We start from the raw sequence: 27,864 nt of genomic DNA on the forward strand, positions 1-27,864 counted from the left end.
CAGGAGAATACACTTTCCCAGGGGCACTGATGCAGTCCCTGGTGGGCAAGCCTGACAGTGCTTATAGCTTATCAGTGAAAATAATGAACGCCAGCCTTTTTTTCTTCATGAATATGAATGACACTTTGAAGGCTGAATGCAACCTAAGAATTTACGTGAGAAATGAGGCATGAAACATTTTTGAAAATGTATTAGCCCAAAGACTGCATTACTTCATATTTTATGTCCTTCTCAATATGCTACAAAGGGTTTGAGCCATCAAGGGAACCCTGCTCAACTTGAACAAACAAGAGCAAAGACAAAAATAAACGCAGAAGGTACAGTTATTTTTTTACAGTAAAGCTCGATTATCACACGGTTGCTCATGTTGTGCCTGTCAACCTGAGCTTCTGCTCCGAGCCTCTGTTTGCCAGTGCTTTAAGATGGAATGAAATGGAACAGAATGGAATGAGCATCTACATAGGAAATGGATGGGGAATCTCAGTTTTCCTGAAGCACTTATAGAAGCCTGTTTGAGAAAGAGAGTGCTAAAATGCTCATTTCCTTAATTGCTCTTTCTTGTAAACTTGGCTTTTTTAAGTCTCATAGAATCACAGATGCACTTGGGATGGCTGAGGCACAAAGTCACCTCTGGGAAGCTTCTAATCAGAACAGGTCTGCTAGAATAGGTTGCCCAAGTTGGTGTTTCCATTAAAATTCTTTCCGTTAAAAGGAATTTTCTGTGTTTTAGTTTATTCCTATTGCCTCTTGTTCCTGGGCACCCCTGACAAAGAGTCTGACTCTTTTTTTCTTTACTCTCTCAGAAGGTACATCCACTATTACCCAGTTTACTCACCCAGAAGGTACTCTCCCAGAAGGGAGATCTGACACCTGAGCCTTCTCTGCTGCAGGCAGAACAACTTTAGGTCTCTCAATTTCTCTTTTTATGACAGATGTTCCAGTCTCTAAATCATTTCTGTGGACCTCAGTAGGATTTACTTCAGTATTTCCTTGTTTCTCTTGGACTGGGGGGCCAATAATTGGACCCAGCACTCACAGGTGGTGGGTCAGCCCACCAATGCTGAGAACAGGAAAAGGATCACCCTCTTCAGTCTGCTAGCAATGCTCTGCCTAATGCAGCCCAGGAGGTTGTTGATCTTTGTTGCTCAAGGACACATTTCTGGCTCATGGTCAAGCTGCTGTACACCAAGACTCACTGGTACTTTTCTGTAAAGCTGCTTTCCAGTCAGTTACCCTCCAACTTGTACTGGGAGAAGTCCATCCATCCCCAGGTTTCACTTGCCTTTATTGAACTTTATGAGGTTCTTGTTGGCCCATTTCTCAGAACTGTTGAAGTCTGTTTGAAGGGCAGCATAACCCCACTGGAACATCACTTTCTTTTCTGGCTCTCTGCTGCTCACTTCTTACCAGCTGATGTGTTGTTAACTACTTTTATATTACAATTATTATGCAAACCCAGGGGTCAGAACTCTTTAATTGCTCATAGTAGTGGTCTAATTAGTGTTGTATTAAGAAGAGGAGACACGGTATGCATTTATATATAAATTAAGATAGCATTAGAGATATACGCGCCAACATGGATCACACAAAACTAATATAAACACTTGCTATAGGTCTTGCTTGTTACAATTCTAGCACATCGATTTAACAGAAATTTGTTTGTTCAAGATGACAGAAAGTTTTTTAAGAAATAAAACCTATTTGTTCTGCGTAATGAAAATGGTGCATAGCTCAGATAGCCACCAGGTTCTTCTTTTAAACTTGGCTTCTGAAATACATGCAGGCGTACTGACCATGAAATGCATGCTTCGCAAATTCATACAGAACAGAAGCAAAAAAAATGCTTTTTGTTTGAATGAAATTTTAGAAGCTGAAGAGTAGTTCTTTTACCTGGCATGTTGTTTCTTCTATCTTCTTTCCTTGCAGCAAATGTATTCCATCACCAATAATATTGTCTTCTACGAATAATGAAAAAAGCAACAAAAGATATGATTTCAAATGTTTTCCGTTTTTTTACTGATGAACATCATTTGAATTGCATTTGATAGTTTGAGCTGACATTTTGAATCTCTGAAGTTAATCTTATATCATGTAAAGACGTGTTTTAACATAAGCATGCAATTTTATATTCAGAGAAGTAAGTGAGACCCCAGTCCTCAAATTGTCTGTACTTATGTTGGAATTAAACAAAAGCAGAAGGTGAATAAAGCTGGTAAAAATAAACTTGTAAACTCACATCAGTGAAACAACCAAAGGGTCACTGTAAAGAAAATTCTGAATCAAGAGACGTACTCTTAATGTTCTTAAAAGACAATCCTTTGTAAATAAAACAAAACAAACAAAAAACTTTCAGTGCTTCTGTAATTTTGCTACTTGGATACCGTGAGACTGATTTAAAATCCACAGATTACAATCTGAGCATCAGACATAAAAGAGCAAAGCTCAGTTCACACATTACTTCCACCCTCAAATCATAGGTCAGCTGCACAGCAAACCCCATTAAGCAATTTCATTTGTTTAGCATATGCATCAACAGGAAGAAGAAAAACGAGTCACATAATAATCATTATTTTTTTACATGTATTACTTCAGAGGCTTCTTTAAGAGTTTAAATAAGCTTAGTAGACAGTATCTTTCTCCTGCATACCTGATTGTTACAGCAATATCAACAACTTTCTGATAAGTGTATTAGAGTCCAAAATCTAACATGACCAGATGTCTCAAGCACCTACAAATCTCCTTGAAGTCACTGAGGGCCAAGTGTCTGATAACCCACCCATTTATTTGAATGCAGAGCTAGTTAGACTTCTGGATGCATTGCAACTCATGTCAAGCAGTGCTTATGCAGTCAGATTAACATAACTGGGAATGTTCTGGTCACTTTGCTGTGGAGGCAATTAGGAGCAGGAGAGAGTCATGTCAACTTTTTCAACAATGTCATTTTCAAGGTGGAAAATCTGGTACTAATTATTTGGAATTGGGCTTGTAAGTGAAGATAGGTATTCCCACTATTCTGTCTGTGGGATATATACAGTCTCATTGTATGATTATATTAAAAACTGATTTTTTTAGAGATTTTACACACAGGCATATAAAGGACCTAAATCAAAGGCTACCAGGGTCATTGCATGTCTTTTCATTGATCAGGGTTGGATCAGGCCAATGAATGTAGTTCTGAAGTAAGCAGAGGAGTCTATGCTGGCCACAACACATGGTCTATTGCATCTAACAGAAAATCATATTATGCAATAGATCTGCAGACCTTGAAGGATTATCTCTCATAAGAGAAAGTTTTAATCAATAGTGACAAATTATCTGGATCAATAGTGAATCACTTTAAATCTCCTTGTAATGGTTTTCACCACTGTGTGAAGGGGACTTCCCTTTTAATAATTTTACTGTAGAGGGGGAAAGGGAGATTTTTATTTAGCTGCCAGCTTTGCTTCCTGTTCCCTCTGGGCCCCTGCCCTTCAATTACAACACTTGTCAGCTTTTAAAATGTGTGCTGCTTCTTTTGCATGCTTTGGATATTTAAAAGGGTAAAAAAAAATCTTGAGAAGGAAGGACTGGAGGAAGGTCAAAAAGTTCTCTTCTCCAACTTTTTTCCACCTTCAAACTGACAATCTGTACAGTAGGTTGGAGAATAATTTTGAGATATTTTTCATTAGAAAATCCATTCATTGTTGGGAAAGAAATTCAAATTTTTCTTTCAGTTATCATTAGAATCCCTTCCCTCTGAAGCCAGTAAGACTTCTTTTCCTCCCATCAGTTCATCACAAGAGCAGTGTTCCTCCTTAGCAGGGTCTGCTGTGATAATACAAGGAGAAATTGTTTCAAACTAAAAGATGGGAGATTTAGTTTGGGTATGAGAGAAAGTTTTTTATGACAAGGGTAGTGAAGCATAGGCACAATTTGCCTAGAGAGGTGGTAGATGCCCTGTGCCTGAAGACATCCAAGGTGAGGTTGGATGGTGCTCTGAGCAACCTGATCTAGCTGTGGTTATCCCTGTTCAATACAAGAAGGTTGGACTAGATGATGTTTAAGGGTCCCTTCCATCTGCATTGATTCTATGATTCTCTAATTCTGTAAATTTTCTTGTCATCTTTTCATTCTGATTCTGGTTTGTAGAAATCCAGCCCACTCATACACAAGCAAATGCAATAGCCATTACAATTTCAGATCCATTATTTTCCAAGCATTTAACAGCTCATCTTCAAATGCTGAAGTGAATCCAGAGGGATACCTGGCACTTTGTCCTTTGCTATCTTTGGAATAATATTAACAGTAGAATCACTGAACAACGGATCATTTCTGGACCATTTTCACAGGAATTACTAAAAATAGAGGTACTTCCCATCTTGCCACTGTGTTGGTTAAGTAGAGAATGAAAGATACATCCACTTTAATCTCACATATCAAAGTTTCTGCTTATGCTAATACAAGTGTTGAACTTTGACTGCTTTAGTCTAACAAGGCAGCTGTATTGGGTCTACCTTGGCTTTAGAAAGTACAAATACAAATTCAATTCCTGGAAGCAACATTAAGCAGGTTGTCAAAACATTTTGATTTTTTTAAAGTCTAGTTTATGTTTAAATAAACAAGGTGACTGCTCACATGTTGTTTCTTGTAATTTAATGAGTTTATACTGGTCAGTTCTTAAATAGCATAACTAGCAAATTCCCATACACTACCTGTAAGATAGTTTCAATTAAGGTTAGCTGAAACACACCTTAAAGAGAGAATGGGGCAAAGGTAGCCTAGAAAATTTGTACCTACCACTTGGAGCACTGTAAAGTACACAGGGAATCACACAATCATGTTATATTTACCAAGACCTGTACAACACAAATATGACTATTTACCATAGGGGACATCTTTTTTTGCCTATGGAGCACAGAGAGAATTGTTCACATAGCACGTTCTCAGCTTTCCAATTTTAAATTAAGCTTTATTTAAACTATTTTTTTTTCCCTCTTTAGGACAACGTAGATCTCAAAAGGATTTGACAAATTATTTAGTTCGATTATTTGTGAAAAATGAGGAATTTTCCTAGATGCCCTTTAAAATACTTAGTAAAAAATGCAAAATCAGCTGAAATACATTTAGCAATTACCTTCAAGCTGACAGGGCCTTCTGATGTACGAATCATTCTCCGGCTTTCTGGAACCCTGCCAAAGTGTGCCATTCACATTTTTCCTGTCTAAAGTAAAAGCACAGAGAGCAGTCACCTAAATTCATAGCAAACCTGTGAAATAACAGGAAGGCCTATAAAAATAGCTTAAGAATGCAAATCAAACAGGCTTGTGGAACACTGTAGAATCTGCTCAAACATGGAAATAAGTAGACAGTTTTGTGGTATAGGAAATTTGACAGATGGACAGGCAGACTTCAAGTTTTGTTATCTTTTGTCCCTGTCTACTACCTTCCCTAACACTACTAAAACATGATCAGAATTATTTTTATCTTAACCTTGGGTTTAATACCTAGCAACCCACAGAACACATGTGCCTTTATTTGCTTCCAGGAATTGCACAGAAAAGACAGAATTTGATTCTAGCAGACTGATTTAAATTTTTTTATTTAAATGTTTAAAGAATCACTGAACATGCTAAGTATTTTCTTACGTTGTTCCATAATAGATTCTTAAGTGTAGGAACTAAACTGAGATTTAAATAGTTCTGGTTCCAATATCTAACAACCAGTGTATGTGTAGAAAGTAGAGGAGGGGGATATATTGATATCTTAGGTGTGTTCTTCCTTTCCTTTCCATTTGCTCCAAAAGTTGTAAAGCAAATCAGACTCAATTAAATTTGGCTCTGTGAGATTAACAAGCATATAGTGAATTATTTAAATAGTTACTAACCAAATGCTTCATTCTCAGACAGAGACTTCTGGATGGATCTAAAAGAATTAAAAGAATTAACCATTAGCTAAAAGTCAGAATGACAAATGAAAGCACATTTAATCAAATATGGATATTTTCAACCTAATTCTTCAATTCCCAGGGATTTGGCTGTGCAATTTCTACTAGCTTCAATTGGAGTTACTTGGCTTTCTTCATTCACCAAATCATTTACTTCTGTATGCCACAGAGGGCTCAGAAATCTTTTGAGTTTCATTTCCAGAGATTCACTATTATTTTACTGTTTATATTATACAATTTTGTTATTTCTGCTGATATTCACTATAATCTTCCATGTTGCCCTGTTGTAAGGAAGACAATAATCATTTGCCTGCTGTAAGTGAAGATCAGGTTCAAGACCATCTAAAGCATCTGAAGGTGCACAAGTTCATGGGACCTGATGAGATCCATCCCTGGTTTCTGAGGGAACTGGCAGACGAAGTTGCCAAGCTGCTATCCATCATATTTGAAAGGTCATGGCAGCCTGGTAAAGCTCCCACTCTGGAAAAGGGGAAACATAACACCCATTGTCAAGAAGGGAAAAAAAGAAGATCCAGGGAACTACAGGCCAGTCAATCTCACCTTTGTGCCTTGCACAATCATGGAGAAGATCCTCCTTAAGGGTCTACTAATGCACATGGAAAGTAAAGACAATGTGCTTAGTGGTAAGCAATATGGTTTCACCAAGGGCAAGTCATGACTGATCTACCTTGTGGCCTTTTGTGGTGAAGTTACAGTGTAAATGGATAAAAGAAGAGCAACTGATATCATCTACCTGGACTTGTGCAAAGAGTTAGATACTGTCATGATCACCAAACTGGAAAAAAATGGATTTGATGGATCGATCATCCTCTCTCTGATGGACCTTATCCTCTGATGAACTTATTCTCTGGATAGTTGCACTCAGAGAATTGAAGTGTCTCAGTGTCCAAGTAGAAACCAATGATGAGTGGCGTTCCTCAGGGTGTTGGGACTGGTGCTACTTAACATCTGTTTAGGTGACATGGACAGTGGGATCAAATGCACCCTCAGTGAGTTTGTAGATGACACCAAGCTGAGTGGCGCAGTTGACATGTTAGAGGGAAGGGATGCTATACAGAGGGACCTTTACTGTCTTGAGAGGTGGGCCTATACCAACCTCATGAAGCTCAACAAGGCCAAGTGCAAGGGCAGTCTCAAACACTGGTACGTGCTGGGCAGAGAATGGCAGCCATGAGGAGAAGGATTTCAGGGTGCTGACTGATGAAAGATTCAACATGAATTGATAATGTGTGCTTGAAGCCCAGAAAGCCAGCCATACCCGGGGTTGCATCAAGAGAACTGTCACCAGCGGGTCAAGGGAGTTGATTCTGCCCTTCTTGTGAGACCCCACATGGAGTACTGCGTTCAGTTCTAGAGCCCTAAACACCAGTAGGACATGTAGTTGTACGAACAGGTCCAGAGGACAGCCACAAAGATGAGCAGCGGGTAAGAGCAACCCCCCTGCAAGGACAGGCTAACAGAGCTGGGGCTCTTCAGCCTGAGAAGAGAAGGCTCCAAGGATACCTGAAGGGGGCCTACACGAAAGCTCTTTTATAAGAGCATGGAGTGACAGGATGAGGGGAAATAGTTTTCAACTAGAAGAGGGTAGGTTTACACTAGATATCAGGAAGAAATTCTTTACTGTGGAGGTGGTGAGACACCTGCACAGATTGCCCAGCAAGGTTGTGAATATGCCCTCCCTGGAAGCATTCATGGCCAGGCCGGATGAGGCTTTGAGCAACCTGGAATATAGGGAGGTGTCCCTGCCTACAGCAGGGGGGTTGGAACTAGATGATAGGAAAGGTGCTTTCCAACCCAAACCACTCCAAGATTCTATGATTTCTCACTGACTTTCTCCATATATGTTTAAAAGGCTATACACAAAAATTTCTGCATTATCAGTAGGAGTTTGATACCAGTACAGTGACGTGTGGACATTCACATTGAGTGAAATTGTCTTAACCTTATTCATTATTTATATTGATTATTCAGATGATCAAGACAACTTTTCTAAATTCTGATTAGTTAAATGGAATTGAGTTAGTTTTAGAATAAAATAGCATTATTTGCATTGTAAGATTTGAGAGTGGAGCCCAAGATTACTAACCCTATCACTGGAGTAGACTTGGTACTGAACTAAGTGGCTCAGGCAGCTTGGTGATCACATCACATTTGGTAGAGCTATTTTAAATTATTTATGCTGCAGTAATTCCATGCCAGCATACACAGCAGTTTAGCTTCCTTAAAAGTATTAAATGGTGATCAGAAAAATGTGAATAACAGTTATATCCATACTCAGTTTAATGGAATTTTGGAAAGGAAGTGCATTTTCACAAAGCTCTTTCTGGTCGCAGACAACTGAGATCTCAAAGCTCTGAGCGTGCGTGTTTGTGTTTGGAGGCAATAAGTTACTAGTAGTTGTACCTAGCAACCAAAAGCAGATGAAAACTGTTTCTTAAGACAAATGAGATTTTCATTGAAGTTATTATCAATTTTGAAATTTATCAGCAACAGGCAAAGATAGCATTGATGATCTGAATTTAATGATGCCCCTCCTAAAAAAGAAAATTAGTATGACATCCAGGGATTTTCATGTCACAGCCAGACAGATAAGATCTGTGTTTATCATTCAATAGGCAGGATTTCATTTGAAGGGAACTTTGTCAGTAATGCAAAAACTGCTAATCTCAAGACAAAAAAAGAATTTTGAAAAAAACTCATGCTCACTAATGTATTAGTCCAAACCGGCATCGTGCCTTAACAAATGGACATGAAGTATGCTGCTGTCTCAAATGTTCTTGGTAAAATAAAATCTGTCCTGCTTAATCTGAATCACTGCAAACTAATTTTTGTTTGGATTAAAAAACACAAACAACTCTTCAGAAGATTATCAGGTCAATGGTACAAGCATTCTGTAAAATAGGTTACTACTTCAGCCTTTCAGAAAAGTGGACATACGGTTAAGACAAGCTCAGATTAACTGCATTTTATTTTAGCTATCCCAGTCCCAATATTTTTTAAGAAAGACTTATGTGTATGAGAAAAAATCACAGCAAAAGAGCTTTACTAATACATTACAAGGTTGTTACTTGCTTTCCAAATGCAATATTAATACATGTACTCTATGAAAATTAATGTAACACTGGCAAACACATTAACAAACAACAAGGGTGAAAGGAACAGATAATTATAGTGACACTGTATAGACCTTGAATTGGTCTCAACTTACTTTCTCTTTTTGGTCACTGTGTTCTCAAAATCAGGAAATTCCTTTTAAAATAAAAAAAAAAAAACAGAGAAAAGATATGAAAATTGTAATTTTTTAATCAAAATATTTTCCTCACTGGAAGGACAATGCAAAATGCTTTTATGCACATTTGATTCATGTTTTAAATATCTACAAATATTCAACAAGTGAAACTCTGGAGGACACAGTGCAGGAGAGAATATACATAAGTAAGTATCCTCGGTTTTCAGAGGTTTCAATATCAATGGCTCCCAAGAAGTTGACACTGACAGCTGTAATACCCACAAAAAGTCAGAGAACAGTACTCATGTCAAGAATGGGTATTTCCAGCATGATTCTTTTAAATGCTGCCACCAAAACTCAAAGCTTTATGGGGATAAAAAGCTCACAAATCACAATGAAATGAATCTTTCTAATGGACACAGAAGGATGCAGACTCTCTCATTCCCTTACATGCAGAGGATGTGGTCATCCCTCTGTACTCAAAACTGGTGAGGCCACACCTTGAATACTGTGTTCAGTTTTGGGCCCCTTACTGCATGAAAGGCACTGATGCCCTAGAACGTGTACAGAGAAGGGCAATAAAGCTGTCGAGAAGTCTGGAGCACAGGACTTGTGGGGAGCAGCCAAAGGAACTAGGATTATTTAGTCTGGAGAAGAGGAGGCCCAGAGGAGACCTTATTATTCTCTACTATCTGAAGGAAGGTTGTGGTGAAGTGAGGGGTCAGCCTCTTCTCCCATGCAACTAATGATAGGGATAGAGGGAACAGCCTCAGGTTGTGCCACAGGAGATTCAGGTTGGACATTAGGATAAACTACTTCTCCAAAAGAGCAGTCAGGCACCAAAAGGGGCTACTCAGAGAGGCAGTGAAGTCATCAGTACTGAAGGTGTTCAAGAAATATTTAGATGATGTAGTGAAAGACATGGTTTAGTGCAAACTATTTGTGATAGGTGGATGGTTCGACTGGATGATCTTGGAGATCTTTTCCAAACTTGGTGGTTCAATGATTCTATAAGTGGGAAACAAGGCAAGTAAAACTGAAAGCTGTGTAAGTCAGCCTGAGAGACACAAAAACAGAATAAAACACTGGGCTTGAAACAAGATCATACAGCTGCAGGGGCTCAGCTGCTGGGCTCATGCCTGTTTTTGATGAGCATGTGTTGGCTGAATATGTGTTTGAATATTCTTTCATCATCTGCTTCCTGCTCTCCCTCTGTGCCACTCAGAAATTCTCAGGACCTGGTTATCTGGGTCACAGTGGATTAGCTAGTCCTTTTTTGGAGACCAAGCATCATGGGCTGGCAAGTGCAAAGTCCAGGACTTTCTTTAAATGTAGAAAAAGGAAAGAGATGGCAAGATGAGGAAAGAAAGAGAAAGCTTATGTATGTGTTGAACGACTGAACAAAAGGGTACCTCACTCCACAAGGAATGCTGTAATTTCTCACTGCTATCATAGCCACCTGGGAACGTGAAGTTAATTTTAAATTTGAGAAAACCTGTGGATGTCATTCTAGGGTAGATCTCTGATGACAATACTATTTTGATATTTCTTAAGACAAAGTACCAAAGCAATGTATCACTTTCATATCTATTTCTTCCATCCTGGAAAGCAGAAACTGGGGGTAAAAATGTCCTTGATGAATGTCACTTAGATCTGCTGGGCAACAGGACACATTTAAAAAAATAAATATGAAAACATCAATTTATAGATTGATTTCTCATATTCTTACATTTAATTTTTTCCTTTATGTAATACCATCTACATCATCACAGCTCTGACCACAGTAATTTAAAAAATACCAACCAGGCTGCATAATGAAAAGCCAAAACACATAATACATAAAATGATGCAAGTACATAGCTGAGAATTTTATATTTTTTTTCCTTCTCTTGGTAAAATCCATCATAGATTTTTTAAGCTTCTTTAGAGAGTGCATTAGGAAAAGGCACTGAGGTTATTTTAACAGAGTGCAGGAGGTCCCAGTAGAACCTGGACATCTGTGAATGCTAATAACTGTATGCAGTTTCCACAAGATATTTTTGTAAGTATAGTTTCACTCTCAGATACTGTATGCAGATCAAAAGAATATATATCTTTTACCCTGAAATACTGCAAGCAATGCAAGACAGACTTCTTACTGAAATAGAAAACAAACCCCTCAGCATGTCTCAGGGCAAATCTTTTCAATAACTCTAAAGAAATGATTCAGAGATGTTGAAAAGGTGATTTTAAGGCTCTTTTTTAAAAAGATTAGCATCAACATCTCATTTAAAAACATCAACCTTTTTGTCTCAAAAAGGCTCATTAAAGGAAGCACTATGCATGAAGGTCCACACAGAGAATTAAGTTACAATCTCTATGTAAACCAGGACAAAAACTGGAGATATGACATTCTGTGAAGTTCAGTGAGGTCTTATACCTGGAAACATTATTAATTCAAGTCTTGACATGCCAAATATCTGGTGTGGAACATGTAGGTTTAATATTTGCTCTACAGTTTCACACAAATGCTTCAGCTTCACCAGTTTCCTAAAATGCAGTAAAAGATGCATGTATATCGTTGCCTCACATGTTTAGGCAATACTGAAGAATTTATTAGATGGATATGGATATGCAGTGTGACCATGGAATATGATGGTGGATTTTGATGGACATTTAAAAATGGCTCTGGAATATGATGGTGGGTTTTGATGGGCATTTGAAAATGGCTCCTTTTATTCAATGCACCTCTTTTTGTGGTTAAAATCCCATAACTGTAATCCATGACTAAGAATTAAGCAGTTTTGCAAAGTTTTACCTTAAATTGTAAAGTAAGTTTCATCTAAAATCCCATCTCTACAATCTCTGAAGTTTGTCATTGCCTTTTCTATAAAAACTAGAAAAGTTTCCCTATCCCAAATATGAATGGTTTATTTCTTAAAAATAAACTAAATGTTCGTGGAAACCGAGCATAATGAAATTGCAATAAAGTCCTTCCCTCCCTGCTTTCATCAAATAGATCTGAATTAAGGAATGAATCCCTCTGGTATTTACAAGTAAGATGAAATAGCTAGAGCTCCTGTGTTTGTTAGACTTACAAGCAGGGAAATAATGACTTCAGATAACTAGCCCTCTACTTTCCAGCAGTGGAATCAAATGCCAATTATAAAGTAGGTAACGTACCTGCCTGTGGCTTTAATGACAGTAACTTAGAAAGACTGATAAATTATTTGGCATTTTTCTGATATATAGGGTATTCGATCATATCACAGTTATCAGTTGAAAAATATGTGGACATCTGTGATTTCAATCTGACAGGAAAGGTATAAAAATATTTTTAATATATAAGATCTTTCTTGTGAAGCTTAAGACAGGCCATGAAGTAGAAGTTGAAGAAATTCAGTTTCCCGGTTAATAACAGTGTTAAAGACAAACTGTACCTGTATGATTCTTTATGCTCTTTTGGCAGCCAGCTGTAACTGAGCAATACTTGTTTCAACACTGTAACGGAGCAATACTTGTTTCAACACTGCTAAACATAAGATTCCAAAAGAGCTCTGCAAATTTAGTTTTTGCTTTCTGTTTGAGAAGACAACTGAAGCTGAGCAACAGAGAAAAGTACCCCAAAAGTTAACAGACATGCCCCTGTGAGAATTAAAATCAATAAACAAGTGCATATAACAGGCACAAGCCATTACTAGAGGAACCCAGATTGGGAACACCTCAGGTAAAATATTTCATATACTAAATAAGATAAAGAGAGTACATGAAAGATTATTCTTCATCAACAATGTGTCAGCATGTATTTGGCCAAAAGCAAAAATAATCACAGTTCAAAAAGTTGTTCAAAGAGTGAATTATGTCCTGCACATCTCCAGTTGCCACAACAACCTGTGTTTTCCATGTCTCTGATGGAACATCACAACCCAAACTCAACCGAGTCAAATCACAAGAGACAACTATGACAAAATAACTGCTTTGCTGCAGGAGGAGGAAAAATTTCCACTAGCCTTAACTTCCGTCTTCTGATTTGAGGGGAGCAGAACTTGAATGCCTGCTTTGTTGATGTACAAAGTAATATGGAAAAGAGGAAGGGGGAAAAACCTCCCAGAAATCCCAAGAAAGTAAGATAAGCATCATGTCAAGCTGCTCCAACCTGATGACATTTAACAGCTCTGTGGAATCTACATGGCCATGTCTCAGCCAATCATTTAAACATACGCTCAAGCCCATACCCATTAGCAATGCACTTAAGTATATGCATTACTGAATAATGATAGATGGCTGAATCAGAGCCTGAGGGAGCCAATAATGCTCTGAATTTATCAAGCTATGGGGGCCATCCTGCTGCATGGAACTAAGTGACGGAATTAAAAATGGGAGAGGAGTACAAATGGGCTCCGTTAATAAGCTTAACGGCTTCATCCGAGGTATAGGTCTAATAACTCACATGCTAGAAATAGCAGATAAGATTACACATAGTCCTTTGGCCTTAGCAGCATTTTTCCATAGGTCTTACACTGACACGTCATCACTAATCTTGTTTTCCATTTCTAGAGAGTATTTTATAAATAACCACGTTGATTCTACAGCCAGCACAGTGACACAGCATTGAGCTGTTATTTTTAGTTAAGTGCTGAGCTGAATATTCTCTCAAAACATAAAAAATAAAGCTCACAACCAGTCTTATGGGGCTTCTTGTTAATATTTAGTGAGCAAACAGATTGCTTCCCACTTACCCTTGCTTTTATCGATGATGAAATTTAAATTTATGATGAATAAATGTGCCATCACTAAAATATCCCCTCTAGGAAAATAGAAATATATAATAAAAGTTAGCAGTAATAAAAGTGCTGGATTTTTCTGTTCACTGCTGAGTATGTATCTTCATGGACTAGGCACTACCACAAAAACAGCACTGAGTAATATGAGAACAACTTTCTTCTTTTTTTTTCAGATTAATATCTACCATTTTAAATCCTACACTAGCAACTTATCTGCTTCTCTACGCTGGCTCACTGAAAATAAAGCTGCATTGGACAGGTTGTTTACTTTTATTGGGTTTAAAATTTATGAAGCCTTACTGTATATTAAAATAATGGAAAGTCTGAAGGAAAGCTGGTGAATCAGAAAACAGAGCAAAATAAGAAAAAAAAATGCAAGAAATAAAAAGCCTGAGGTCACTGCACCTTTAGTTCTTAGTCTTACACATTGTAATTCATCAAGTACTGAGCACAGTGTTATGGATCTGACTCTCCCATACCTTGGCAAGACAAAGGACAAGTCACAGTAGTTATCTGTTGCAAAGTTCTGTGTCACATCCTGGACACAAACCAAAGAACAATTCTATTCTTCATTTGCTCTTCACTTTGTCTAAATCCAGTTCCTAGCAGATAAGCATAGGACAAGGAAATAGCATAGCTGCCTTTAGTTGGTCAGCTAATGACCTCAGCTATGACCTCAGGTGGCTTGAGGTCATACAGAAAGAGGAACGTTCTGAACGGATGTAGGAGCTGAATGTCACACATTCATTAGAACAATAGCATGTTTCAATACTGTTGTTCCACAGCCCTAGCCAAACAGCTAGATCTTCACATATCTGAAATACTAAAAGCATGCTAGGATCAGGTCACAACCATACCTCGCAAGCATGATTAAAGACACTTAGGTAAAATGGTGTAGAAGTGGCTCATTTTTCTAACGAGGTCACAACCAGATAATGGGGAGAAACCTGTCACACAAGAAAGCATCTCCCACTTCCTGCAATAAAACTATAATTCAGGCACATCCCAGAGCCCAAGCTCACTGATCTGTGCTGATGTGATGAGACCTCTTGAGATCCCTGCATTACTACGCTCTCAAAACCAAACCATTGCACAAAGCATTAAGATGATCCAGAAGAGAGCATGCACAGAGTAAGATTGATCTGGGAAGAATAAGTTATATTTCCACTCCTTCAGGATTCAACAAATGCATGAAACAATTCCTCAGCAATTTTCCTATCTTAGTTTCTCAGATGTTTTCTCCAAGCAAGTTCCACTCATGAATCTGCTTTGCAACACTGCAACATCTTAGGTCCAACATACATATAGGAGCATGGTAACTAAGCCACAACACACAAGGGTAAAGCATAATTTGTGCAGTTCGGACAGTCTCTCTTCCTTTAATAATGAACATTCTAATTTCTTTTTATTCCATCAAGAGGCTGCACCATGTGTCACTATTTTGCAACGTTAGAGACAAAAGTTACAAATAAAGGAGGCACTGTTAAGCAGAAAAGAAAAAAAAAAATAGTCAATGAAATACAAGAGATTATTTAATGAAATAAATGATTATGAAATGAAATATTATCCCTATTGTCCCTATTACTTAGGAAGAAAAAAATACAGAAAACAATTTCCTTCATGTTTGCCTAATGATTTTCTAACAAATGTAAGGGTTATCCCACAGAGGTTACCATTTACAAAATTCATACAGCTCACTCTTTAAAAACATGTTTTTCTTAATAAGAAGTACAGCTAAAGGCACAGACATAAACATACAAACCAGGTGATTTAGTACAGGGATGAGACACTAACCCTGGCTATAAAAAGCCTAAATATTTCAAACTAAAAGACAAGCCAGCTGAACACACATGAATCTGGATACACAGTAATGATTGTATTTATTTCGTTTCAAAATACACTTCATACTTTACAACTACAATTTACTTACCAAAGACATAGACCTGTCAGGCAGTCCACAGTTCGCACGTGTGATCACTGGAGTGCTGGGTTGGCTGGAAGTACTGGTTGTATCCTTGGGTTCTTGACGTTCGGGGACAGGCTCATACAAGCTGTCCATTGAACCCTCCTAAAATTGATTGAAACAGACTTAAAAAGACAAACACTTGTAAATCCACTTTAAAAATAAACAAGAACATACACTTTGTGTGATTTGTAAAATACACAGATTGATTTTTATTCCATTATCTTTCAAAAAACTTCATTTCCTCTCTCTCTAAAAAGCATACAATAATTACAGTAAATATCAGAATTTTGGAGTTCACAATATCAAAACACAGATTCCACAGATTGGCAGGAATAAGTATGAGGGTACAGTAAAAATGAGACTTAACTGCTCAGAAGGTATTAAATCAGATGCATATCTTCTCCTAAATTCTACATGAAAAATTCTATAAAAAGTATAAGCTGTGATTTATAGTTAATACTCGTTATTTATGGGAAAGTGTTAATTTGATGCAAAAAGCTAACCTACCCTGCAGAGACAATGCTGCCAGATCCCAGAACATGAGCCATGATTTAGGGTCTCAAAGTCATGAGAATGGCTTGAAATGAATTAAAAATTAATTCCATTTGCATTCAAACATTTGAACTTCATGTGACAATATACGTGTAAGGATTCTTTTCCTCAAGCCAACAAGGATATAAACATTTTAACATTACACAACGTTTTTATCTGAATTCCACAACATGAGGAGGCTTCATGTATGCATCACCATTCCACAGTTCAAGACTTGAATGAAAGCAGAAACCAAGACGCTAACTAGTAATCCAAGATTTTAGATGCTGTCACTTTGATCTGCATTGAGTATTCTCCCAGTGAATTTTAATCATTGATGTGAACTGCATTAATTAAGGAATAAATATTTTTTTTCACAGTATGACTTATAGCAGAATAACACAATTGAAATTAATGTGATATAATATAAAAACATTTGTTCCTCTAGTACAGAAGATAAACACAGATGCAGATTTGAATCTAGGCTGCTATTACATAATGTTTGATCGGCTGGCCACATTCCTTTTAATGCACCCCAGGATCCCATTGGCCTTCTTGGCCACCAGGGCACACTGCTGGCTCACTGACAACCTGTCATCCACCAGGACTGCCACCTCCTTCTTCACATAGCTCCTCTCCAGCAGGTGATGCCTCAACCTGTACTGATAGTTGGTTGTTCCTTCCCAGGTGCAAGACTCTACTCTTGCTTTTGTTAAACCTCATCTGGTTTCTTACTACCCAGCTTTCCAGCCTATCCAGATCTTGCTGAATGGCAGCACAGCCTTCTGCCATGTCAGCCACTCCATCCGGCTTTGTATTGTTGGTGTACTTGCTAAGGGTGAACACTATCCCCTCATTGAGGTCATCAGTGAAGACACTGAACAAGACTGGAGCAAGCACCAACCCCTGGGGAACACCGCTAGTCACAGGTCTCCAACCATCACACTCTGAGCTTGGCCCATCAGCCAGTTCTCAACCTACCTCACCATCCACTCATCTATCCCATGCTTTCTCAACTCTGTCATCAGGATGAATAAAAGATAAAGCACTTGATCCTGTAGTGAGGACTACAGTTCAGATGGCTTCAAGAACATCACTGATTTTGTGGGACTGCTTTCTAAATTTCTAAAATATCAAATGAAAGCACAGGAACTAAATAAAAGAACAGAGAAGTTGTACACCTCCTGTGTATTCAAACAGCAAAATGTATTTTGTGTCTTTTTCTAGTTGGACCTACAGATCAGCCTCTAAGAAACTGCTGACCTGGCAGAGCATTGCCTGCACACACAGCTACTCCCTTACAGAAGCTGTGCAATTGAAATAAAAGAGCGTTTGCACGAAACTGTGACAGACCGGGGAGAGATTGCTGTTTTCTTCCATTAACACTGCTTAGAAACTGATTATCAACCCTTACCTGGAGAAGCCAAGGGGAGTCCAGAAGGGAGTGATTCAGGGGACCACACAGGGAAGGCATAGCAAGGTCTGGACGAGGAATATTCCCCTTTATGTACAGTTTGATTTGCTCCTTGATTCAAATGAAAATACCTGTGGCTTTGTGCAGGACCAGCAACAAGGGCAGGTCAGCAACGCCTGCTCTGGCTGCTGCACCAAATGGGCCACAGGCACTACATAGTGATGTCACCATGACACATGGTCACCATGGTGATGTTTGAGCCTCTCCCCCTGGAACCCCTCAACAGTTCTGTGGGATTTCACTTGCCAGCCGGCAGGGCAAAGGGTAGCTCCCTGCAGAACTGGCTGGGACCACAAACAGTCTACTGAGACAGTAGACACTGAAAGCGAGCTGTATGCAGTAGGAATTTCTGGTTCTGATCCAGAGGGTCCTGCTGCATCCCCAGGTTCTCCTTCTGATCTTCTGATGAGGATAAAGGAACACCTGGGCATCAAAAATGAATTAAAAGGATGCACTAACTTATCCACATTAGGAAGAAATCAAATGTACACCTAATGCGTCTTACAAGGAAAGCACACATGGAGGCACTATTACTTCTGCAGCCCTCACTTTTCCTGCAAAACTCCAGGTACTGATTGAAAATCACCAATTTAAGAGCATTTGGTGAGGTCAGAATGGAAGCTGCATTACAGTTGACCAAGAAACGTTTCAAATTGAAGTACTATGAGATATGGTTTAGAGCTACAAGATATGGTTTAGTGGTCTGTTGTAGCTACGGTAATGGGAGGACAGCTGGACTAGAAGATCTTATCAGGTCCTCTCCAACCTTGTGATTCTATGATTCTATGACTGGAAAAGAAAGGATCTTTGAGAGTGTTTGCAACAGAAAGCATGAAAAGCTTTATTTGTCAATGCATACAGGTTTGCAAAAACTCAGCATGACTCCAAAAGATCTCCCTCGTTTCCCAAGTTTCTGGCAGAGAAAGAGGCATTTGCAGCCCACAGGAAGGTACATCAGTTTCTCCACATACACGAAACAACTCATAATATTCTGGTGGAAGAGATGGAGGGTCCAATAAAATAAGCCTCAGTAATGGAGGAGATGAGAATGACAGGAAATATTCTGATCCTAATTTATTCCTCTGGCTGTTTGCAGGAATTTTAGAGGTAGAATTGCTGAGTACTAGAAATGAGGGAAAAATATATTTGGGCTTTATCCAGTGAGTCTGAACCCATGGAACAGAAAGATAAATAAATGAGGGTATGAAAAGTCTATTACTAAACATATCTTCCTTTAGCCAGCCTAAGCTGTAAGTTTACACTGACCAATAGAAATTTTAATACCCATGTTTGTCTTCAGCAATTAAAAGTTTAAGTTTCTGTACCCTGCTGTCTTTCAGACCCAAAGTGATCACAACTCTTCTTGGAATGGTGCATGGAACCCACTGCACAGAGCAGAAAGAGCAGTGCCCATTTATAGGTTTATAACTTCATACTTCATAGACATATTTCTGTAAATAGGATGCTATAATAATAAACCCCTTCTGTTGCCATATCCTCATTTAGGTGAAATCTCAGATCAAGTTTTTATTTTGTCTTCAAAAGAAGTAGAAACAATGGTTTTCTAACGTCAAGAGAGTAAAAAACGGGAAGACGTTTGCATGCTGCATACACTGAGAATGCTCTTCCTAACGATGACTTCTGAGAGAAAGTCGAGAGAAATTAAACAGCAGCTTTTTAATTATTGAAGACTCATAAAGAGATTGCCGCCTTCATAGAATGACTGCTCACAAGACATTGCTCTGTACTGACAGGCAATAATAACACTTGGTTTAATTTCTGGGCTAACATTTACCTAGGGTCCAAGAAACCAAGTGCTTTGGAGAGGCCTTCTCTGGAAAATCAGAGAACACTGCTCAGAAGACCTGGAAAGATATTTGGTCCGTCTTGTTACAGACAGGTTATATTGGATATAAATTTGGCAACTGTCTTAAATTTTAAAATCTCATTTCTTTCACATCCTAAATGCTATGTATTGTACCAAGAAGGCAGTGCAAGAAATAACCAAAGAGAGCTTAAGGAAGCACAGCCAGACTGACTGCTGCCCTGGTTCCCTTCATCTTTCTTTGTGCCAAGCCAGGATTTTGCACATCCACATAGTGAGCAGGAAAGCTGTCCAGGCTTTTTGGGAGTTAGTTTTATAGCAGATCATTTCTCACATCTAGTTTACCACTGGATCAACACTGCCTTGGTGACCAAATGTTTAGCAAGAGAGGATGTGAGTGGAAGAGAAGTGGAATTCAGAGGTGAAACAAGACGACAGACCTCTTAACCCTCCTCTGGGTGCTCTACAATAGTTTAACATCCTTATATTTTCAACTCAGATACAAATTATAAAACAGCATACACGTGAAATCAAGTTATTAAAATTATTTTAGCGCAGCTTTTAAGAATGATTTTATTACAATATTGTTGTTAGATATGTGAAAATAGAGACATTGAGGCAGCTGTTGGAAGCGTGTGTATTAGCATCATCCAATGTAGTCACTTCTACAGACATGCTGATCATGAGAATAAACAGAAATGGAGGGGAAAAAAATCTGATGGTTTTGTTAGAAAAGGGCATACCTTTCTCTCAGGCAATCTCAGCATAATAAGGTAACTGCACTGAATGAAACTTGCTTTGTTTTCCCAGTTGTTTTAAATCTTAAATGTATCAACGTCTAGAAAAATATTTCACTGCTTTTACATGCACCGTAATACTCATTAAGAATACTGCTGACTTATGGTCAGTGAGACTGGCCTTAGCTATAATTCTCAAATATGCTGGCATACATCCTCAATGAAAGTACAGTTTCCAAAATATATTGAAGGTTTACATTTCAGATCTAATATGAAGGAAACAAACAATATGGGCTTCCAATCATCTGCACAAAGCAACCAAAATTGTAAAGCACTAACCTTATACATGCATATGATATAACCTCCAGATCTTTAAAAGTTACTTAGATATTCCTAATGTCTTTTACATAACACATGTATTATTTTCCTTAAATTATAGACTTGCACATAACTTCAGAAAAAAAATTCTACGACAGAAAAAAGGTATGCCAGTTTGGATACATATTTAAATCTTTAATTGCATAAGTTAATCTGCACAGTGTAAATATCCAATTACTCTTCCTGTAAAGCACATCCTTATTTCATTCTCTCCTGCACCCAGACACAATCTTCAGATCATCTCCATGTGAGATGTGGGACTGAAAAATGTGAAGGGCATGAAAAAGTGAGGACATGAGAAAGAAAGTGTGTGGGTGGAGCATACCGTCAAGAACAAGTATATGTAAAGAATAATGTAAGAGAAAGTTAATGCTCAAGAAAGAAAGCATGCAGGTGAGATCCAGAGGTTGGTGGCCCTGCCTGTGGCAGAGGGGTTGAAACTTGATGATCCTTGGTGTCACTTCCAACCAAAGTAATTCCATGATTCTATCAGAGGGTGAAGAAGGGGAGGAAGAAGAGAGAAAGAGCAAGGTAGAGAAAAGTAGAGAGAGAAAGAGTGAGACATATGAGCAATGACTGGGAAGTGATTGAGAAAATGCAAGAGGAATATGCTAAGTGCATATTCATGTTCAAGAATGTCCCCTCAAAGAGAATATTCTGCTGTTTCCAGGAAGAATGTTACCAAGTAAGTAATAAAAGTATTCCTGTGTACACACATACTTACACACACCAGCACACATTCATTGCAGGCAGTCTTCTCAATCTATGTGAGGAAAACACTCATGAGAATACCATTTTTGCAAAATTCTGTTCCATTTGCTAGAAGTGAAAAAATCTCTTCTGTGGTTTCAGGTTCAATACTTCAGGTATTCACTTGGTAGAAATCAGAAGTGATTTCAATTGATTGATCCATATACATCTGCAAGACAGCTGGCTCTTTTAACCTGGTTTTGAAACCTGATTATTTTGCTATTATGTATTATTTTTTACTTGCCTTTCTTGATGAGAAAAATATACTCCTATCTTGTTTGCTGGCTCAACCATTGTGCCGCCAGCCTTTTCACAGCCACAGACTGACATGGTAAAAGTAGCCAGTGTACATACTTGGGTCGCTAGCTCATTTCTAAGCTAGACAACCTGATTACAGAAAGCAATTGTACCGTATTGAATGCACAGGGTACACAGGGCTCTGATTTTTATGAAATATAGACCTATGCTAGTGACTTCTGAATTATCATTAGATCTTGATAACTTTTGAGATACTTTGCCAGCTGCTCAAGAGATTACCACAGCGAACAGAATGGCTCCCATGGAAAGCTTGTAAAGAAAGGAGGTTATCTTCTTAGCAGCAATCTTTAAACAGAACTAATTATTTCATTACAGAAACTATTATGGCAGTAGCTTTCACTTGTCTGAACCATCCATAATTACTGCTGTCTGCATGTCTCTCACAGAAACTTTAGTTGCTGCCCACCCTATATAACAAGGAAACTGTGACCTGACTTGCTCTCACCCACACAGTCAATCCCACATTGTGTCTATAAGCTGATTTCTCAACTGATACAGCAAGCAATACATACTTAAAAAGTGAACTATGCAGAATACAAGAAGCTGCCCTGATGGAACAATAAAAATTTAATAGAATAATTCTGCCCCGATGAACTGCAGAAATGAGTGTTTTCAAGCTGCTATAGACCAGGTCACAAAACCATCACTAACTGAACAAATTCACAAGCACTCACTTTAAGCTGTGATCAAAAGTGTCCCTGAATTCACATGGAATTCTTTTTTATGAGGGGACACTTGTCACAGACTCTCAGTATATCGTTGCACTTTGAGTACACCAAAACAGTTTTTAATCCTCATGATCTGCAAAGCACCCATACTCTGTGCTAAGACAGCATTAGCAACCAGCAACAAAGCAGTTCCCTTATTTGAATTTGTACGAGTGTGGCTTTAATACTGATCTTTATGTTTCTTTTTAAACACATAGGGAAGATACACTGAACATCTGTACAACAGATGAAAAAAAAAAGGGGGGGGCAAACAGATCTCCTTTGCTGTATAAATACAGTGAATACACTTACCTAATTACCACCACTAATACAGAGCATTGGTACTGGCAGATGGTTAAGCTCTGAAAACAGAAACAGTTTCTGTGGATTTTCTACCCTCATTTACCTGTTCATTCTGACCAATTGTCTCGGAGTAAGAAAGAAGGAAAAAACTAAAATAAAACAAAATTTAAAAAAAAAGGAATTAAAAAAAAAAAAAAAAAAAAAAAAAAAGAAGAAGAAGAAGAAAGAAAGAAAGAACAAAACAAAGAAAATCTGGAGAGGGTCTCAGATTCATAGATCAACTCTTCTGTCCTTGAGTACATAACATCATCTGACTGGATCAGCCCAGATGGCTGTGTATGTATTCATGCTTGGCTACTACAAAACTAAGGCTTCAAAAGTTACAGCATTTTTCCCAGACTACCATAAAAGGAAATCAAGCAGCACTATCTCAAACAAAATAGCATAAAGCAAATCATAGCATACATATACTCAGCAATTTTTTAGACACGTATGAGATGTTTCCCTGTGCTGGGTCAAATGCTTCATGTTTAAATCTGCATATTTTTGTAACAGTCACAGCACACGGCATATTTATAATAAATCTTTTCTTTCATCTTATTTTCACTGAATCATGATTTCTTACCTATAATTTCTCATACATAAAGTCCTTCCTCTATACTAGAGGATCTGAGTGTCATTACACAATCCTTGCACAACTGGTGATGTAATACCTTGATTTTTTTTCCTTCCATACACACCCACCAGTTCAGATTAACGACTCAGCAACCCAGTAAAGAAGAATACGTACTCTTAGACTTACCAGAGAGAAACAGAAAAGATTCATGTTGCCACCAAGATCCACTACAGCACCCCAAAATTCTGCTCCAAAGAACTCCTGCTGCACAATACAGCTCCTCCTTGCTCTCCCAGCTGTTTGTACATTTCTCCCTGGAGATTACTGTAAGATAAAATCCCTGCAATAATCCACTGGATTCAGAGCCCATTATCAAATGAGACAGGCTTTCTCAGGACAGTACAAGCAGTTTTCTGAATTAATGAACAGTGTTTACCCACAGAACAAAAGCATGGTCTGAATGATTATGATGGACTTGGGATATGTTCTCTTGCAGGCTGTTGTTTCCATTTACTTTCTAATGTAACAGAAATAAAATTACTTATGCTTAAAGCTACTGGAACATATAGCTAACTTCAAAGTAAATCTTCTCATCTTGCTCCTATTTTCTAAGGACACAAAAATTCTTGGACAATGCTACATTCTTATGCAGATAAACTAATTTTTAAAAAACAGCAGCTATTGTTGTCTGCATTTTGAATGGAAGCATCTTACTTATACCTTAAAAAGAAACCCACATGCCATGACCAAATTATTTAAAAACAGAATGTACTCCATTTCGGGCTGTACACTACTGAATAATTACCAAACCTCTTACTGTGTTGACTGCTTGATTACGCAGATTAGGACTAAAACAAATTTGCTATTCGAAAATATGTCAAATTATGAAACACATAGAATTATATTGTTCTTGGAATAGTGTTCCATCCCAGTTAATTTCCCACAGCTTCTATGTAAACACAGTGTTATTTGGTTACATGAAGAAGCAGTACGTGATACCAAAGAAGACAAGCAGAACTTTCCTCAAAATGAAAGATACTCTGAGATACTCTCATTTTGTGACCAAGATCTCAATTTCCTTTTTCTCATTGTAGAAATTCATATTTGTACATGTCAAGTATCTCTTTTATTGCTCATACATCTGAATACTTCAGTTTGTTCCAGTCATTTTGCAGTTTGATTCTGCACTACAGTGAATTCAAAGCCCCCAGTCTTGACAAGATAACTACATTTTGACATAACTTATTTTCTATCCAGAATAAAACCCAAACAAGACTCACACAAAGGCACTGAAGGCAAACACAAGAAAACAAATAAGATTCACAACTTCAAAATGCGAAGATCTTCAGTTCGTGCTTTGCCTGTTTACTGTGATGTATGCAAAAGTCTTGAAGGTCTTGAAGGCTTTTCCCAGGCCTTCTCTGCAGTTGCAATTTTAGGAACACTAACAGATTTTGCTATCACTAAGTGACACTCCCCTAACATGACTCAAACATGTATGAGAGTGTTAGCTTACTGCAGATGGGCTTGCATTTGGTTTGTGGCTCTTTGGTGTCCTCAAGGGAGCACACTTTGGTCATTCCTGTTCCTCGCCTTCTCCAGGTGAAAAAAAATGAAATGAAATAATATCAAAAATCCATATGCAAAATACTATGAAAGAATTATGATCTATTGTGGTGAACCTGCTTTAGTGGGGGAACTGGACTTAACAATCCCCAAGAATTCTGTGATTCCATAATGATGAAAAGCACTATTCTCCAATTATGGAGAATCACTTTTTTAAAAAAACATATAGCAACAGTAATCTGAAAAACACTAGGAAGACTAGAAAACTAGTAAGATAACAAGATACACAATGGAATCAGACTCCAAGTAACTTAGGAGGATGTGTTTTTCATTCAGACTGGTTTAATCTCTGGATTTGAGGTTGAGGTTTTCTGTATGTTTGTTTTCTGCGTGTGTTTGTTTTTTGTTTTTTTTGAAAAGGCTGTGCATATATACTTGCAAGCACTTAGGTCGAAGTTTATTGATTTTATACCATAGATCTTCAAGATAAGCACAGCTAAGAAAGCATGGATCTAATTTGTTTGTATGAGCAGACACACTGAAAAGAGGATAGCTGAAGTAAGAAAAACAAAGATAAAAAGCATCCTGTATCCATGCTTACAAGTATACAGATCTATGGCAAGAACTACTATAGCAAGGCAAAAATGCAGAGCTGCACAAGGGAGTATCTTATGAAAGGAGATAAATGTTCATCTAGTAAGTTTCTAAGGCATGCGGCCAAATCTTGTTTCAGTTGTTCTTGATTCACCATTTGGACAGGTGCAATTCATCACATCAAGCTTGAAATCATGTGAGTTAGGCAGTAGCCCACTAGAGCAGAATGTGAAAAGCAGAAGCAGGCTTTGCTCAAAAGTGACCTGGAGACTGAAACCAGAAGTCAGACAGGTTTAGATTCTAAGGCAAACATGCCTACTGAGTGCACGACCCAGATGGCTGGTCTTCCGTCATTCCTTTCTTCATTCTCTAAAAGGCAGATCTTTAGCATTCAGTTCCTCTCATTACATGTCATGGTTGATTAATCCTTCAGTTTCCAGGTGTACCAGCTATCTCTATATATCTATATTGAAGGCACTGCAGTACTGAGTTAAAGGTATTCAAGCTGGGTATAAAATATTCAGTTCAAATATCCTGCTTAAGAAGCAGAGATAATTAAACCTCAGATTTCCATTCTGTTATGATAGAGCTTTACAACTAACAGCCTTCAATAAAGATTCCAGGTGGGATGCCAAAGCACAGCTACAGATATTCTAGATACTAAACCAATAAGACCCTTAAACAAAAAGCTGCCAACTTATTATTGTATGTTTTTAAGTAATTATAGATAACAAAAAGTTAACATTTCAGACCTCTGCTAATTCACTGATATAGCCACATGTAAGGGACAAGTTGATACTTCTAAACTATAGATGGTATTACCCATCAGGTTCCTGTACTAGACTAATGGATAAATTAGCAACTGTGAGGAATCATCTACTATAATAATTAAAATAAAGCACAATATCTTATAATTCTATTGGTCAGGATGTACAATAATAATTAAAAAACCACTCAGCATGAGTTTTTAATGATACTTGACACCACAGCCATCTCTGTAAAGAATCTGAACTTTACAAACAACAACAAAAAAGTCCAGAAACTAGTAAGAACAATTTAGAAGGTAAAATCACTGATTTTAATTCTACCTGGCATAAATAGAGCTACTTGCTGCTGAAGCAACACACCAGAACAGCAAAATCACACATTAAGAAGGGGAGACAAATCAGGTTTACCAAGCAGGTAGCACATGAAGCTTTCCCTTTCTAAGTCTAATCTTGCACTACAGTTATATAATTCTCTTTGTTCACCAATCCATGGTTTCTAAACAGTTGGGCTGTACATCTACACAAGTTGTTCAAACATCACTAAAAACTAAAAATGCCCACAAATTGAGACTTTCATATACTGAGATTTCTATTCCTGCACATTGAAAAAAATGCATAGCTGAGATCTCTGGCCAGCCTTGGCCTCTTCAGGAGGCTTGATATCAGCTGTGTATTCACAGTAAATGGCAACATATAATCTAGTCTGTCATACAAGTAGTCAAGGTCAAGCTATGATTCAAATACGTAAAATTCGGTCTTGGCTGCAGGCTCCTAGACCTATGCTAGCCATTTTCCTGGTGCAGTTTCATCTGTCACTGTGAGAACCCACCAGCAGAGTTGTATGATACAGATTTATTTGGTTTTCTGACAAATAAACTACCCTAGAATAATATATACAATAATAGTTAACCCAGACACATTTCAGCAAGCCTGGAACTAATTATCCTTTGCCTTCCTCCTTATTTTTTTTCCTCCTACAGCACACCCGTCCATAATGAAAACATGCATCTACTTCTCTGATCATCATCTATTTGTTATCTGAGCATCTCCACATAGATTTAAAATGAAGATCAACAATGGTATTGTCAGATAAAGTATGAGTGTTAAAGATAATCAGGTGGTAAGTAGCCATGTTTCCTTATTTCCTCCAGATAAAGAAACTGAATTACTACTTCATCACAAGTTCTAAGTAAATGTTGTGCAGTACTACTGCGTTCCAGAAGTTATGCTGATAGAAACTAGGAGATTCAAGAACAATGAGTCAATTTTATAGGCTCCATCTTGGTTCTCCCAGTTCTTTGGAAAGAGGCTGTGTGTTTATGTTCACAGTGGAATCACAGAACCAAAAACCAATAAACAATGTCCCTTAGTACCATATCTACATGTTTCTTGAACA

The 27,864-nt window shown here is 37.9% G+C and overlaps 1 protein-coding gene across 8 annotated transcripts in view; it reads right to left on the reverse strand.

Moving 5' to 3' along the window:
* The window catches only part of SAMSN1 (SAM domain, SH3 domain and nuclear localization signals 1), a 255,497-nt gene that overhangs the window by 55,927 nt on the left and 171,706 nt on the right, over positions 1 to 27,864 (reverse strand). For 2 of the 8 annotated variants that reach the window (XR_014946083.1, XM_032448469.2), the window contains exons 1-6: positions 23,728 to 23,847; positions 15,867 to 16,004; positions 9,153 to 9,193; positions 5,864 to 5,901; positions 5,114 to 5,200; positions 1,891 to 1,958 (exon numbers count right to left, since the gene is read on the reverse strand). Coding sequence is in view for 4 of the 8 variants with exons in the window: in XM_032448469.2 (XP_032304360.2) it covers positions 1,891 to 1,958; positions 5,114 to 5,200; positions 5,864 to 5,901; positions 9,153 to 9,193; positions 15,867 to 16,004; positions 23,728 to 23,751 (396 nt within the window). In the remaining 4 variants the exon portion in view is untranslated. Of the gene's footprint in view, positions 1 to 1,890; positions 1,959 to 5,113; positions 5,201 to 5,863; positions 5,902 to 9,152; positions 9,194 to 15,866; positions 16,005 to 23,727; positions 23,848 to 27,864 lie in introns of those variants that run through there. The other 6 variants (XM_085547520.1, XM_085547536.1, XM_085547525.1 and 3 more) reach the window with 6 other exon arrangements.

Source organism: Coturnix japonica, chromosome 1, assembly GCF_054131305.1.
Source record: "Coturnix japonica strain WE chromosome 1, WE-NBRP24, whole genome shotgun sequence".
Taxonomy (NCBI): domain Eukaryota; kingdom Metazoa; phylum Chordata; class Aves; order Galliformes; family Phasianidae; genus Coturnix; species Coturnix japonica.